Genomic DNA, 11,821 nt, shown 5'->3' on the forward strand with positions numbered 1-11,821 from the left:
CCTAAATAATCAGTATCAGTCATTACTGGGTTTGAACCCGGGGCACCCCTGTGTATCCTCTGTTCAGCATCAGTACCACAATATGAATCAGTATCAGTCATTACTGGGTTTGAACCCCGGAAAAGCACTGTATATATATATATATATATACATCTTTATTAACGTGTCATCTCGATAAACAAGCCAGCCTATAATGAGGCTTACAAGCCTGTATATCCTCTATTCAGCATCAGTATCACTCTCAGTCAGTATCAGTAATTACTGGGGTCGAACCCGCGACATCCCTGCACATCCTCAATACAGCATCTTCAAATTTCTGTATCAGTATCGGAGATAACTGTGTCTGAACCCACAATCCCCTGTATAATGATCCACTGTTCAGCAGTAGTAGGACTGCTCCAAATCGGTATCTCGAAAACAGGTTCCAGGTTCGAACCTGGGACGACCGGAGTCAGAAACAGAAAATAACTCGTTAATTAATTATGCATAAATGATTAATATCACTTTCTATTCATTAATGAAAACACGCGCATGAATAATTATAATAATAATAATAATCAATTAGTCGCTAATTATTCTCTACAGATATTTAAACATTTATCAATCAATAAACAACCTACAGTGGAATCTCGTTACAGCGAACTTCACGGGACCAGAAAATATGTTCGTTATAACTGATAGTTCGTTATATCCAGTATGAAATTGATTAAATTTTCTTACGTGGGACCGGAAATTCTATATTTGTAATATCGGATGAATCGTTGCATCAGAGTTCGTTATAACGAGGTTTCACTGTATTATTCTCCTGGATTCAGTCATCTTTCAATGGATTTATTAATCCTTATCCTAATCCCTCCAAATCCATATACAGTATATTCATCTCTATTATATTATCTATATTTAGATTATTATCGTAAAATATTTTGATATGAGAGAGTTTAATTCACTAGCCATGGCTTGCGTCTTATAGAACACCGCCACCTATAGGCTAAAACTAGAGTCATTAAGACCCACTAGTTTTACACACTCAAAGCTTGGTTAATATCGAATATTTCTGAATTTTACAACGTAACAAAAACCGTGAAAACTTATATAATTTAATCACTAATCATTCAAATATTGCATCCAATTCTAATTCTTCATTAATTATTCGATCATCTATTTACAGTTTATACAAAAGCATCTTTCAAATTCAAATCAGGAACAGGGTGTCAACAGAGGAAGTAAAGGGGGTGAGGGGAAAGAGGGAGGAATGTTTATTAAATGCTTAAAACTTGAACAACGAAAACTAATTATACGTTCATCTGTTTTCATGGAAAATTTAGCTGCAAAAATTCATATCGTAACAAACACGCGACGATACTCTACTCGAAGAGTCGAGTTTGATCCCGGATTAACCTACATTACGACGATCGGTATTAATCCCGGATTAACCTACTTCACCACGATCGGTATTCATCCCGGATTAACCTACATTACAACAATCGGTATTAATTCTAGTTTCTATCGATTAACAAGAGAACGGCGATAAGCATAGATGAATATTAGTTTAAACCCGGTCTAAGATTAAGACACCAGGACGAGAAGTAGCAGCTGATCACAACACACAGATTTAATCTCAATCGAATATCTAGGAGTTTATATTTCACTCCGTTGTGACCTCCAATGACTAGATACAAGTACATGCGGTGAATAACGCGGAACAATAAAATTCGTCGTCGACGTTTGATTGATTCAACTGGTTAAATCTTTCAGGTTGTCGAGGAGACCTTCGGGTGTCAAAATCTGAGTCGAACCTACAAAATAAAATTCAACAATGCATCGGAGTTACCACGGAAATTGGAACGTCAGGGATAACTGAACTTACCGATGAGAACCTCCCAGTTTTTAACGGCTTGCGTCACCTCGTACGCACACCGCATCTCAGCGAACGAAACTCCACCAACTATAAACACTATTAACCGGGGTCCGGCTTTATAACTGGACTGACCTTTCTCTTTATGCCACATTCCATAACGAGCACTACAAATATAAACATCATAGTGTCAATGACTCAGCCACGACTCAAAGAGTCATCTGAGCTGACTGCACGACTCTAGAGTCATCTGAGCTGACTGCACGACACTCTTGAGTCATCTGAGCTGACTGCATGACTGTAGAGTCATCTGAGCTGACTGCACCACTCTAGAGTCATCTGAGCTGACGCCATCACTCGGTTCATCAGTTGTGTTAAGTCAATAAATGAAGGAGGAGTCGATAAATACCTGACCGGTGCAGCTCTAATCATGGATCTACTGGAGGTTCCTCCCGGTAAATAAGGGTACGCTTTCGGATCTAATTTCTCATCGACCGCGTCCTACAAACACAACATCATACACGCATAAAACAACCCTTAAATTCACGGTCAAACTTTCATCATGATAATTACCTCGATGATATCTTTAACGTACGGAGTCCATCGGGACATCTGATACGCGTGTTCCAGAATCCGTTCTTTACGATTCAACGGTTGATACGGCTGATAATTCTTTCTGTTTCTGCCGCCCTAAACACCAAACGAACGACATTACGATATCGTCGAACGAAATCGCAATATTTCGGATATAAGGACTCGAAATTTGAGGAAAATATTTATCATCAGAGATCGGTGAAACATTGAAAAGCCACATATAGCCACAATACAATATCATTACACAACATCAGTATTTTCAATAAGAGCCAGGTCCCAGGTTCCAGACCCGTCATTCATTTGTAAAGGACCCGCCTGTTTTTTTAAACCTGCTTTCATTTCACGGAGTGTGAAATATTGCGGGACCCTCCTGTTTTTCAAAAGGACCTGGCTTGTTAATTCCTTATTGAAAACACTGAACATGCTTATAAACAATTACAGTGGAACCTCTCATCATAACGAACTCGGATACAACATTAACGAGCTTGGATACAACGATTCATCGGATATAACAAATATAGAATTTCGGGTCCCAAGTAAGAAAATCTAATTAGTTTTCACACTGGATATAACATCTATTGGTTATAACGAACAGATTTTCTGTTCCCGTGAAGTTCGCTGTAACGAGGTTCCGTTGCAGTCGAAGCAGATAAAAGATGAAATGAAAGTATTCACATTCTAAAAACTTACAAATGCAGCGATAACAGCAGCAGCAGCAGCAGCAGCAGCAGCTACAGCTACCAAAAGCAGCAGCAGCAGCAGCAGCAGAAGCTGCAGCAACAGCTACCAAAAGCAGCAGCAGCAGCTACAGCTACCAAAAGCAGCAACAGCAGCTAATCACAAACACTCATTGTGCTGGCGTCCTTGTATGCCATGTTGTTCATTTAACTTTTTTCTTCTTGAATAATTTTTAGATTTGTTCAAGGGGAAAGGGAAGAGGTATACTTACACAAGCACACTGGCTGTGAGAGAGAGGGAGGTGAGAGAGAGGGAGGGAGGTGAGAGAGAGGGAGGGAGGTTTGGGTGATACTTACACAAGCACATTGAGTATTCGTATAATCAAGTGCCGCTAAGAGAGGTAAGAGGTGCTATTGAGAGGTGCTGTTAAGATCGAAGCAGTGCCGCTGTTTAGAGGTATAGAGAGGTTAAGGAGGCAGGAACTACTTACATCAGGTAGTATTGGTACACCCGCTATCTGGGATCTACTACTTACATCCTGTAGAATCGGAACTCCCAAATTCTGCATGTGAGTTATAATGGTTTTCTCGTTCTCAGGTATCTGAGCGTGCTGAACCAACTTAGCCAGATTCTCCTCGGTTATTCCTACAAAACATGTTCGCTTTAAAGCCGGTTATAACGAAACTCCGCGCAAACGGGGCCAAAATCGGTTTCTGTATCTGGTCGGAACTAATAACCGAATGCGCTTAACCCTTCCAATGTTGACTAAGCAATACCCTATAAGTGCTGGAGATAATTTGAAAATTTTGAAAAATTCCACCCTTGTGTGTTGAATAACGGGAATACCGCTATAATGCATCTGCACCATGATGCGGTGTATTGTTAATTACTTATATTTCATTATGTTTGACAGGTGCTGCCATCTTTCAATAGAAATAAACTAATTACTAATTACACCAATACACCACAGTGCGGTGTACTAGCAAAATTCATCACTAATTCATACACAGCACTGCAGTGTAGACGCACTGAAAGGGTTAATTTCCAAACTATTTCCAATATATAGTTCCCACTAATTAACATTCCATTTCACTTAGTTTGACTATAGTCAACTAACTCTGATAACCGAAGTCGGCCCGTGCGGGCGGGGCTAGGATTTTGGTACTGACCTCCCTTATAGATGACGTACAGCAAAATGATACGTATTTTATCGTAAGCCGTGATGTTCTGATCGAGAAGAATAGGAACGATGTTTCGCATGTGATCTTTGATTTTCTCGCCCTCGGCGTCAGTTCCCATCGCCAAATCCTAAACACGAACAGTACAATATATACCGAACGAACTTCCGAGTCAAACTTAACCGAGGATATCAGGGGCGGATCCAGCCTTACCGCTTGTAGAAATGCCCTTCTATTTTTCAAGTTAATTAAAAATTATTCGATTTAAATGGCCAGTTTGAATAATCGAAAATGGGTAAACTTCTTAATTTCTTTGAATGATGTCAAAATGCCATATTTTAACATGTTACACTAAATATCATACGGAAGGATTTCATGCCCCAAAGTAACTCCGCATCTTGGAGGCAAAAAATTCAAAATTTTCTATGACATAGGTGCCCTTCCGCAGATGAGCGGTACTCAGAAACCTAGGCTAGTTCCACCCCTGGAAATGAACGAGTTGTTGCTTCGAATAATCAACTGGGTTTCGAAACGTTGTATCCTACCTGTTCAACTTTACACAGTTTATCCACGTGTCCCTGATAATGCTTCATGCAATCCTCGGCCAGGTGCAAATGTGTCGAATATTTACTCAGTTCTTTCTGATATTGCGGCATCTTTTTAATCATTTGCGATAAATCTCTCATCGACGATTTGTCGTCGGATTTCATGCGTTTCTCGACCAGGAATGCTTTCAATTGTTTCGTAACTTGCCTGAAATTCATAGATTGAATCATAGTCACATTTAGAGTTCAATTAAGCCTATCTTAATAAGCCCTATAACCGATCTAATGATTTTAAGACCAGACCTAATTTACTTTAACCAAGGGGTTAACTCATTTCATTATAAATTGAGCTTACCCCGGATTAACCTTTCAGTGCTGACTTATTAACACCCTGTAGTGCTGAAGATAATTTAAAAATTTTGAAAAATTCCACCTTAGTGTGTTGAATAACAGGAATAGCACTATAGTGCGTCTACACCCTGGCACGGTATGTCGTTAGTTACTAATATTTCACTATATTTGACAGGTGCTGCCATCTTTTAAGAGAGAAAAATACTAATTACTATTTAAATCAATACACCGCAGTGCGGTGTACTTGCAAAATCCATCACTGATTCGTACACCACACTGCGGTATAGACGCACTGAAAGGGTTAAGGTTTATACTAGTCAATAAAACTGGTCCCAGTGGTTTAACCCACAATCAATGACTGGTCCTTTGTCGATCCACTAGGATTCACAGGTTTGAATACTGATGGCAGTAGACAGTCATGCCTGATCAGCGTATATGAATAGATGTACAGTAGATCACCTGGGACTGGAAAAGTTTGTCCGAATTAAAACGAAATCCGAATTATATTCTCCCAATCGACAAGAAATAACCGAGAGGACACTGGGAATTTTAGTCCGAAATAAGTAAAAATCCGAATAAAACCGGTCCGAATTAAAAGAGTAGTACTGGATCCAGTTCCACAGTTCAAGATTTGCCTCAAGAGTTAACTCATTGAAATAAACTATCCTGGTAATCTTAACTCGGAGTTAACTCTAACTCACAAGTGTGGAACAGGGTCGCTGTAGCGTAAACTTACTGCGAAACAATAGCTATATGCTGATGTCTGAGTCCACACCATAAATCATCGTTTTCATCCAGTAAAACTTCTTTCTCTTGAACGTCGCCGGGACTCACGGTGTTCTCATATCTATAACCGATAAAATCATTGTCAATTGTTAAACTCTGTCGCCTCGGCAAACTCAGGTAGGACCCACGGCGAGTAAAATCAACGAACTCACTTGTAAACGTCGTTATCGATCGGCAGTAAATCGTAAGCCATCGCTTGAAACGTCAATTCATGCAGCAACAACGAGACAGGGTCGAAACCACGGTCCAGAATCAATAACTGGGAACGATCTTTCTGAGGTCCCTGTTTAGAAATCAATATCATCTTTCATTCATTTCATCTACTTTCTTTTTATACCACATCTGAACAGTGTATTTAAATATAGATCTAAGGCTATATTTAACCCCCTCTCCCGACCTCTACCCCTCACACGGTTTACCCCTCTACCTCTCCCCTCACATGGCTTTCCCTACTACCTCTCCCCACCTCTAACCCTCATATGGTTTACCCCTCTACCCCTACCCATATCCCTGACGTGGTTTTAGTCTACCCCTCACACGGTTAAAGCCTACCTCTCCCCTCCTCTACCCCTCACACGGTTTACCTCTCTACCTCTACCCCTCACATGGTTAAATCCTACCTCTCCCCTACCCCTCACATGGTTTAAGCCTACCTCTACCCTACCGCTAACATGGTTTAAGCCTACATCTCCCTACCTCTACCCCTCACATCGTTTAAGCCTACCTCTCCCCTACCCCTCACATGGTTCAAGACTACCTCTCCCCTACCCCTCACATGGTTTAAGCCTACCTCTCCCCTACCCCTCACATGGTTTTAGCCTACCTCTCCCCTACCCCTCACATGGTTTAAGCCTACCTCTCCCCTACCCCTCACATGGTTTAAGCCTACCTCTCCCCTACCCCTCATATGGTTTAAGCCTACCTCTCCCCTACCCCTCACATGGTTTAAGCATACCTCTCCCCTACCTCTCACATGGTTTGAGCCTACCTATCCCCTACCCCTCAAATGGTTTAAGCCTACCTCTCCCCTACCCCTCGTATGGTTTAAGCCTACCTCTCCCCTACCCCTCATATGGTTTAAGCATACCTCTCCCCTACCCCTCACATGGTTTAAGCCTACCTTTCCCCTTCCCCTAACATGGTTTAAGCCTACCTCTCCCATAGTGGCATCGTCTGCCTTGTAGGCATCGAGTTTCTGTTGAACCATCTGAGCGAATTCGAAGTTATTAGGTTGAAACGCCCCTCGGTAACGGATCGAAGGGTATTCACCCAGACTAGCGCACAGCGTGGCTAACTGTTCGGCGATCCGTTCCAGATGCATGTTACGTCCAGCCTGAAGTACCGGGTTATAGTAAAACTGAAACGTCTGAGGAGCATCCAGAGAGAACACCTGCAATACACACACGAAATACCGTATAACACAATACGAGTGAACACTTACAACTCGTACAACATAACAACCCACTGAATGCCACACAAGGCATTATTAACAGGTTTGATGTTTCTTTTTCCCAATGGGGGTAAGATCAGAGAAGAACCTTAGACCAAGAAACCCTGTCGCCACCAGGGTTTGAACCCATAAATTCTGGATTGACGAGACCAGTGACCGGCAGCTTAATACGTTCACTGCCACCTAGTGGTTTAATGTCCGGTCGCCATTGCCAACGCTAATTTTTGACATTATACAATTTATATACTGCCAGCACTATTTGTACATTGATAGATAAATACACTGATCTATTTTAGTGTAAAAAACCAATGACGAGATAACTCGTCACTGGCACTGGTGAAGAGATTCTCAATTTTTTCTTGTCCCCATTGCCAGTGAAAAGCGTGAAAATCAAATAAAAATCTAATAAAGAATAAAAGTTTTATTTTAAAAATGATATAGAATGATTTTAGCCGTTATAATCTCTCTAAATATTGGCCGGAAAAGAAGCTAAAATGCATTGCTTTCTGAAGATTTTTTTGAAAAAATTTCAAGTGTGCACCAGACTTGAGTTACCCCCATAAATAATATCTTAGTCTCTCCATACTGCCAGACAATTATTATCTGGTTTCTCGCCTCTGCCAGGTCATTCATAACGCTGTAAAATGACATTGAATCGATGACGATATAACTCCATGCACCCACCATGACGATTTATCTCGTCAGCGGCAGCGAACGTGTTAACCCCATCGGCCACTGCGCCTCTCCTAGAAACTCAATGCTGAAGTCGTCGACAGTTGAGACAATTATTTAGTTGATGACTTTCAATTAGGAAATCGAATTAGAAACACAAATTGTAAACTCAAAAACAGAAGCGACTTCAGTAGTGTTATGACTTATCTGAATGATGACTTATACTTAGTAAATTGAAATAGAATTGCTAAAAAATAGAGACCACTTCAGTAATGTTACGACTTATCTAAATGATGACTTATACTTTGAAAATTGAATCGTTAATACAAATTTAGACTAAAAATAGAGTTGACTTCAGTTGTCAATGCGACAATTTATTCTAACTTTTGAGGGTAATTAGCGATTAAGTTCCGAATAATCATTACCTGACTTTCATACGGTAGGAAAGCTATGTTGATTTCTTTAAGAGTCTTGATGAATTTCGCCACGTACGATTTACACAATTCATTAAACAACTGATCAGGGCAGGCTGGAAAATAGACAGGATACGATAAACAAACCATCGGGGCAGGCTAGAGAATAGAGTAGATGCAATAAACGAAATAGATTCGATTCTTAGATAAGAGTTAACATCTTCACTACTGCAGATAATGTAACGCCCCCCACCAGGATTCGAACCGGATGGCATTATTCAATTCAAATCAATTCGGCATTAAAGGTACTGTTTGTTTTTTTTGGTTTTTGTCGCTTAGATCTTGGTTTCCCAGGACTAAACCCTATTGGATTATTCATTCAACCTCACGATAGGACGGCCTTTGAAGTGTTGCCCGCACGCTGTAAGCAGGCAGCAGGACTCGAACCCTCCATCTATAAGTTAAAATTGGAACTAAATTGAAGCGGATGGTTATTTAGTACGACGACACACCAGCGGCATAGTGACTCACGACACCAGAGCAATTGTAGTAAACGCATATATTTGCGATGGAATGGAAACAAAGAGGTTTTAAGATCGGTCTATTTCCAATATTCTAACCATTAATAACTATGGAAACCTGTCCCCAATTCTTATGTTTTGTTGCCTTTTCAGAGAATTTCAGTTCAAATACAAATACGTTTTCAAATAAATCTGATTAGACGGAATGAAGAATGATTTAAACGGATGTATTTATGTGTAACAGCTTACGGAGCTTACCTTCAGTGAAATAGACATGAGCCGCTCGGTACATTTTAGTAGCTCCCGTAAAATCTGACATCAGCTGCCGCATCGACTATAAATATAGAAAAACGATGTTTCATTCTAACTGCAGGGATGAAAATGACCCATATTGAAAAAGTCGGAAAATATTTTTAAAAAAAGAATTTTTTGTGGGGAATAAAAATCAGTTACTTTTAGCCAAAAAACTTACTTTCTTTTGGTCAAAATGTTAATAGTTTGGGCCTGAATTAGAGTCGCTTTTTGAATGAGACGCCATTTTGGTTTCTCCGACTCCACAGTTGTGCTAACTACCTCAGAAAACTGTCTTAAGGAGCACTCCTAACTGCGGAACGCTCCGATGTGACGCCCGCGATTGAGACGATTTACACCGATCTCAGGAATAAAGAAAATGTTAGAAAAGGTCGGAAATCCGTCTATGGTCGGAAGACTTTCATCCCTGTAACTGTGAGAGGAGGGGAGGGGTCAGCTGGTCAGGGGGTGTTTTTACCTTTTCCGTCGGAGTTAACAGATAAATACATTCTAACAATGGAAGCGGTTCACGTCTTTTACCGATATCTTCAACCACTACAAATATATAAAATACAATCACCATCAGTATCTTACACACAGAGTACAGGGGGGAGGGGTCGTTTAACAAAACCACAGACAGGTTACTGAATGGGGGTGGGGACGATGTAGTTAGTTACATAATCGTTATTGGTAAGCTTTTATAATTGGATGGGCTTTTACCAACGTGAAAATATCCGATCGTAAAACTAAACCACAGACAGGTTACTGACTATCATTTTGGCTGACAACAAACAACAAACATAGTTCATGATTCATTTACTGACTAGGGGGGTAGGGGTAATCTCACCAATCAACCTTTTTGAAAACAACTATAAGATACTAAACTAGGAAAGACCAGCAAGGCTTGTGAGGTGTATTGATGGAGATGGGGTGAGTGGGTAATACTGACGTGTAATACCCTCACACATGAAAGCGGAGGGGAGTGAGGCATGAGGGTATAATACTTACAACTAATACCCTCAGGCTTCGACATGAAAGGGGAGGGGAATGAGGGGAATACTTAGGCTACATGTAATACCCTCAGATATAAAACTGAAAATAGAGGGGGAGTGAGGGGGTTATACTTATTTGTAATACCCTCATACAGGGGAAGGTAGTGAGGGTAATACTTATGTGTTATACAGCTATGAAACTGAAAGGGGAAGGGAGTGAGGGGGGCTGTAATGCATCAGTCAATGAAAGTCCTACGGGGGCCGGGAAACGAAAATTAGTGCAAATTAGCGCCGGCGCTAGGATCGCTCAATCAGGACTTTTCCCTGCTACCGGTACCGGTTATTTTTATCGCTGCTGTAGCGCTATGGATCGCCTACACACACAGGGATTCCTGCGCTATGGATCGCTTAAGTATGCAGGGAATTGTGCGCTACGGATCGCCGTGGGATACGGGGAATACTTTAACACTGGACATCTGCAGTTTGAGAATCGTAAAAAATCTGAGATTCGATTTCTCTAAACGATATTATCATAAAAATATTACAAACCAATGTTTGAAAAAAGTGATCTAATTGAGCTCTTAAAAATGGTAAAAATATGAATTTATGGAAATAAAAAGTTCGTAGTTGAAGATGGCACAAGCGGCGTTGCGGATCGACATTGCGGGTGAGGACGTCGGCGCTATTTGACGCTGTGGATCGGGTCCGTACACAAGGACTAATCCCTAAAGCTGCGCTGTTACCGGTATGCGATCCACTCATTTTTTCCCTGGATCGCCTCTGTCTCGGCGCTATGGATCGCTAATTTTCATTTCCGGAGTGAGGGAGGGGGGCTGTAATACTTACGTGTAATACCCTCAGACATGATGTCACACATTTTACAACAAGATGAAATCATTCTCATCGATAACTGATCGACGACTAAAACTTTCCAGTCGTCTCTCTTTTTACTGTCATCACGAATCACATCCGCGATTATCTCTACAAATATCAAATCAGACAATTCAGTTTAATTTGGAATTGAATTGAATTGAAAAGAATCAGACAGTGAGTGACAGACAGTGACAGCTCAGTTTAGCTCGTCTGAAACAAGCTTCTATTTCATCAAATTCTTTCAATTGAATGTTTTTAGGTTCTTCAGTAAATATTCTTGCGTTATCAAATCAGATAAAACAATGTTTTAATTATGGTTTTAAAAAGAGAATTGCGATTAAAAAACTCACTCGTAGCCACTGCTTGTTTTAACGCCATTTTGATTGTATACACACTGCGCAGTACGAGGCATCGCCGACTCCGGCTCCATTTACAAACATCACTATGAACCGACGATAGTTAGCTTTATCCACGATATAATTAAAACCATTGCTCCAAGGAAACAGATGATTCTTAGAATTATGAAATAAATGGTTAATGTATTTTTATGTGGTAGTATGATTTTGTTTTGAAAATGGTTTGTTGTGATACTCAGTACGACTCCATTGCGCTAATTATCGAC

At 40.6% G+C, this 11,821-nt stretch overlaps 1 protein-coding gene across 2 annotated transcripts; it reads right to left on the minus strand.

Moving 5' to 3' along the window:
• Nucleotides 1-493: 493 nt before the first annotated feature.
• On the minus strand, nt 494-11,593 carry LOC141908214 (syntaxin-binding protein 1-like). Of its 2 annotated transcripts, none has more exons than XM_074798138.1 (15): nt 11,550-11,593; nt 11,173-11,307; nt 9,813-9,889; nt 9,302-9,377; nt 8,535-8,638; nt 7,141-7,377; nt 6,140-6,270; nt 5,938-6,048; nt 4,851-5,058; nt 4,297-4,435; nt 3,663-3,772; nt 2,429-2,545; nt 2,265-2,356; nt 1,868-2,022; nt 494-1,796 (listed from the first exon to the last, which is right to left on the minus strand). In XM_074798138.1, the coding sequence occupies exons 1-15, from the start codon at nt 11,575-11,577 to the stop codon at nt 1,735-1,737; spliced, it is 1,782 nt and encodes a 593-aa protein (XP_074654239.1). In that variant the 5' UTR covers nt 11,578-11,593; the 3' UTR covers nt 494-1,734. The 2 variants fall into 2 exon arrangements, with proteins under 2 accessions (XP_074654239.1, XP_074654238.1); XM_074798137.1 differs by having other exon boundaries at nt 3,618-3,772.
• Between the last annotated feature and the right edge of the window lie 228 nt (nt 11,594-11,821).

Source organism: Tubulanus polymorphus, chromosome 7, assembly GCF_964204645.1.
Source record: "Tubulanus polymorphus chromosome 7, tnTubPoly1.2, whole genome shotgun sequence".
Classification (NCBI taxonomy): Eukaryota; Metazoa; Nemertea; class Palaeonemertea; order Tubulaniformes; family Tubulanidae; genus Tubulanus; species Tubulanus polymorphus.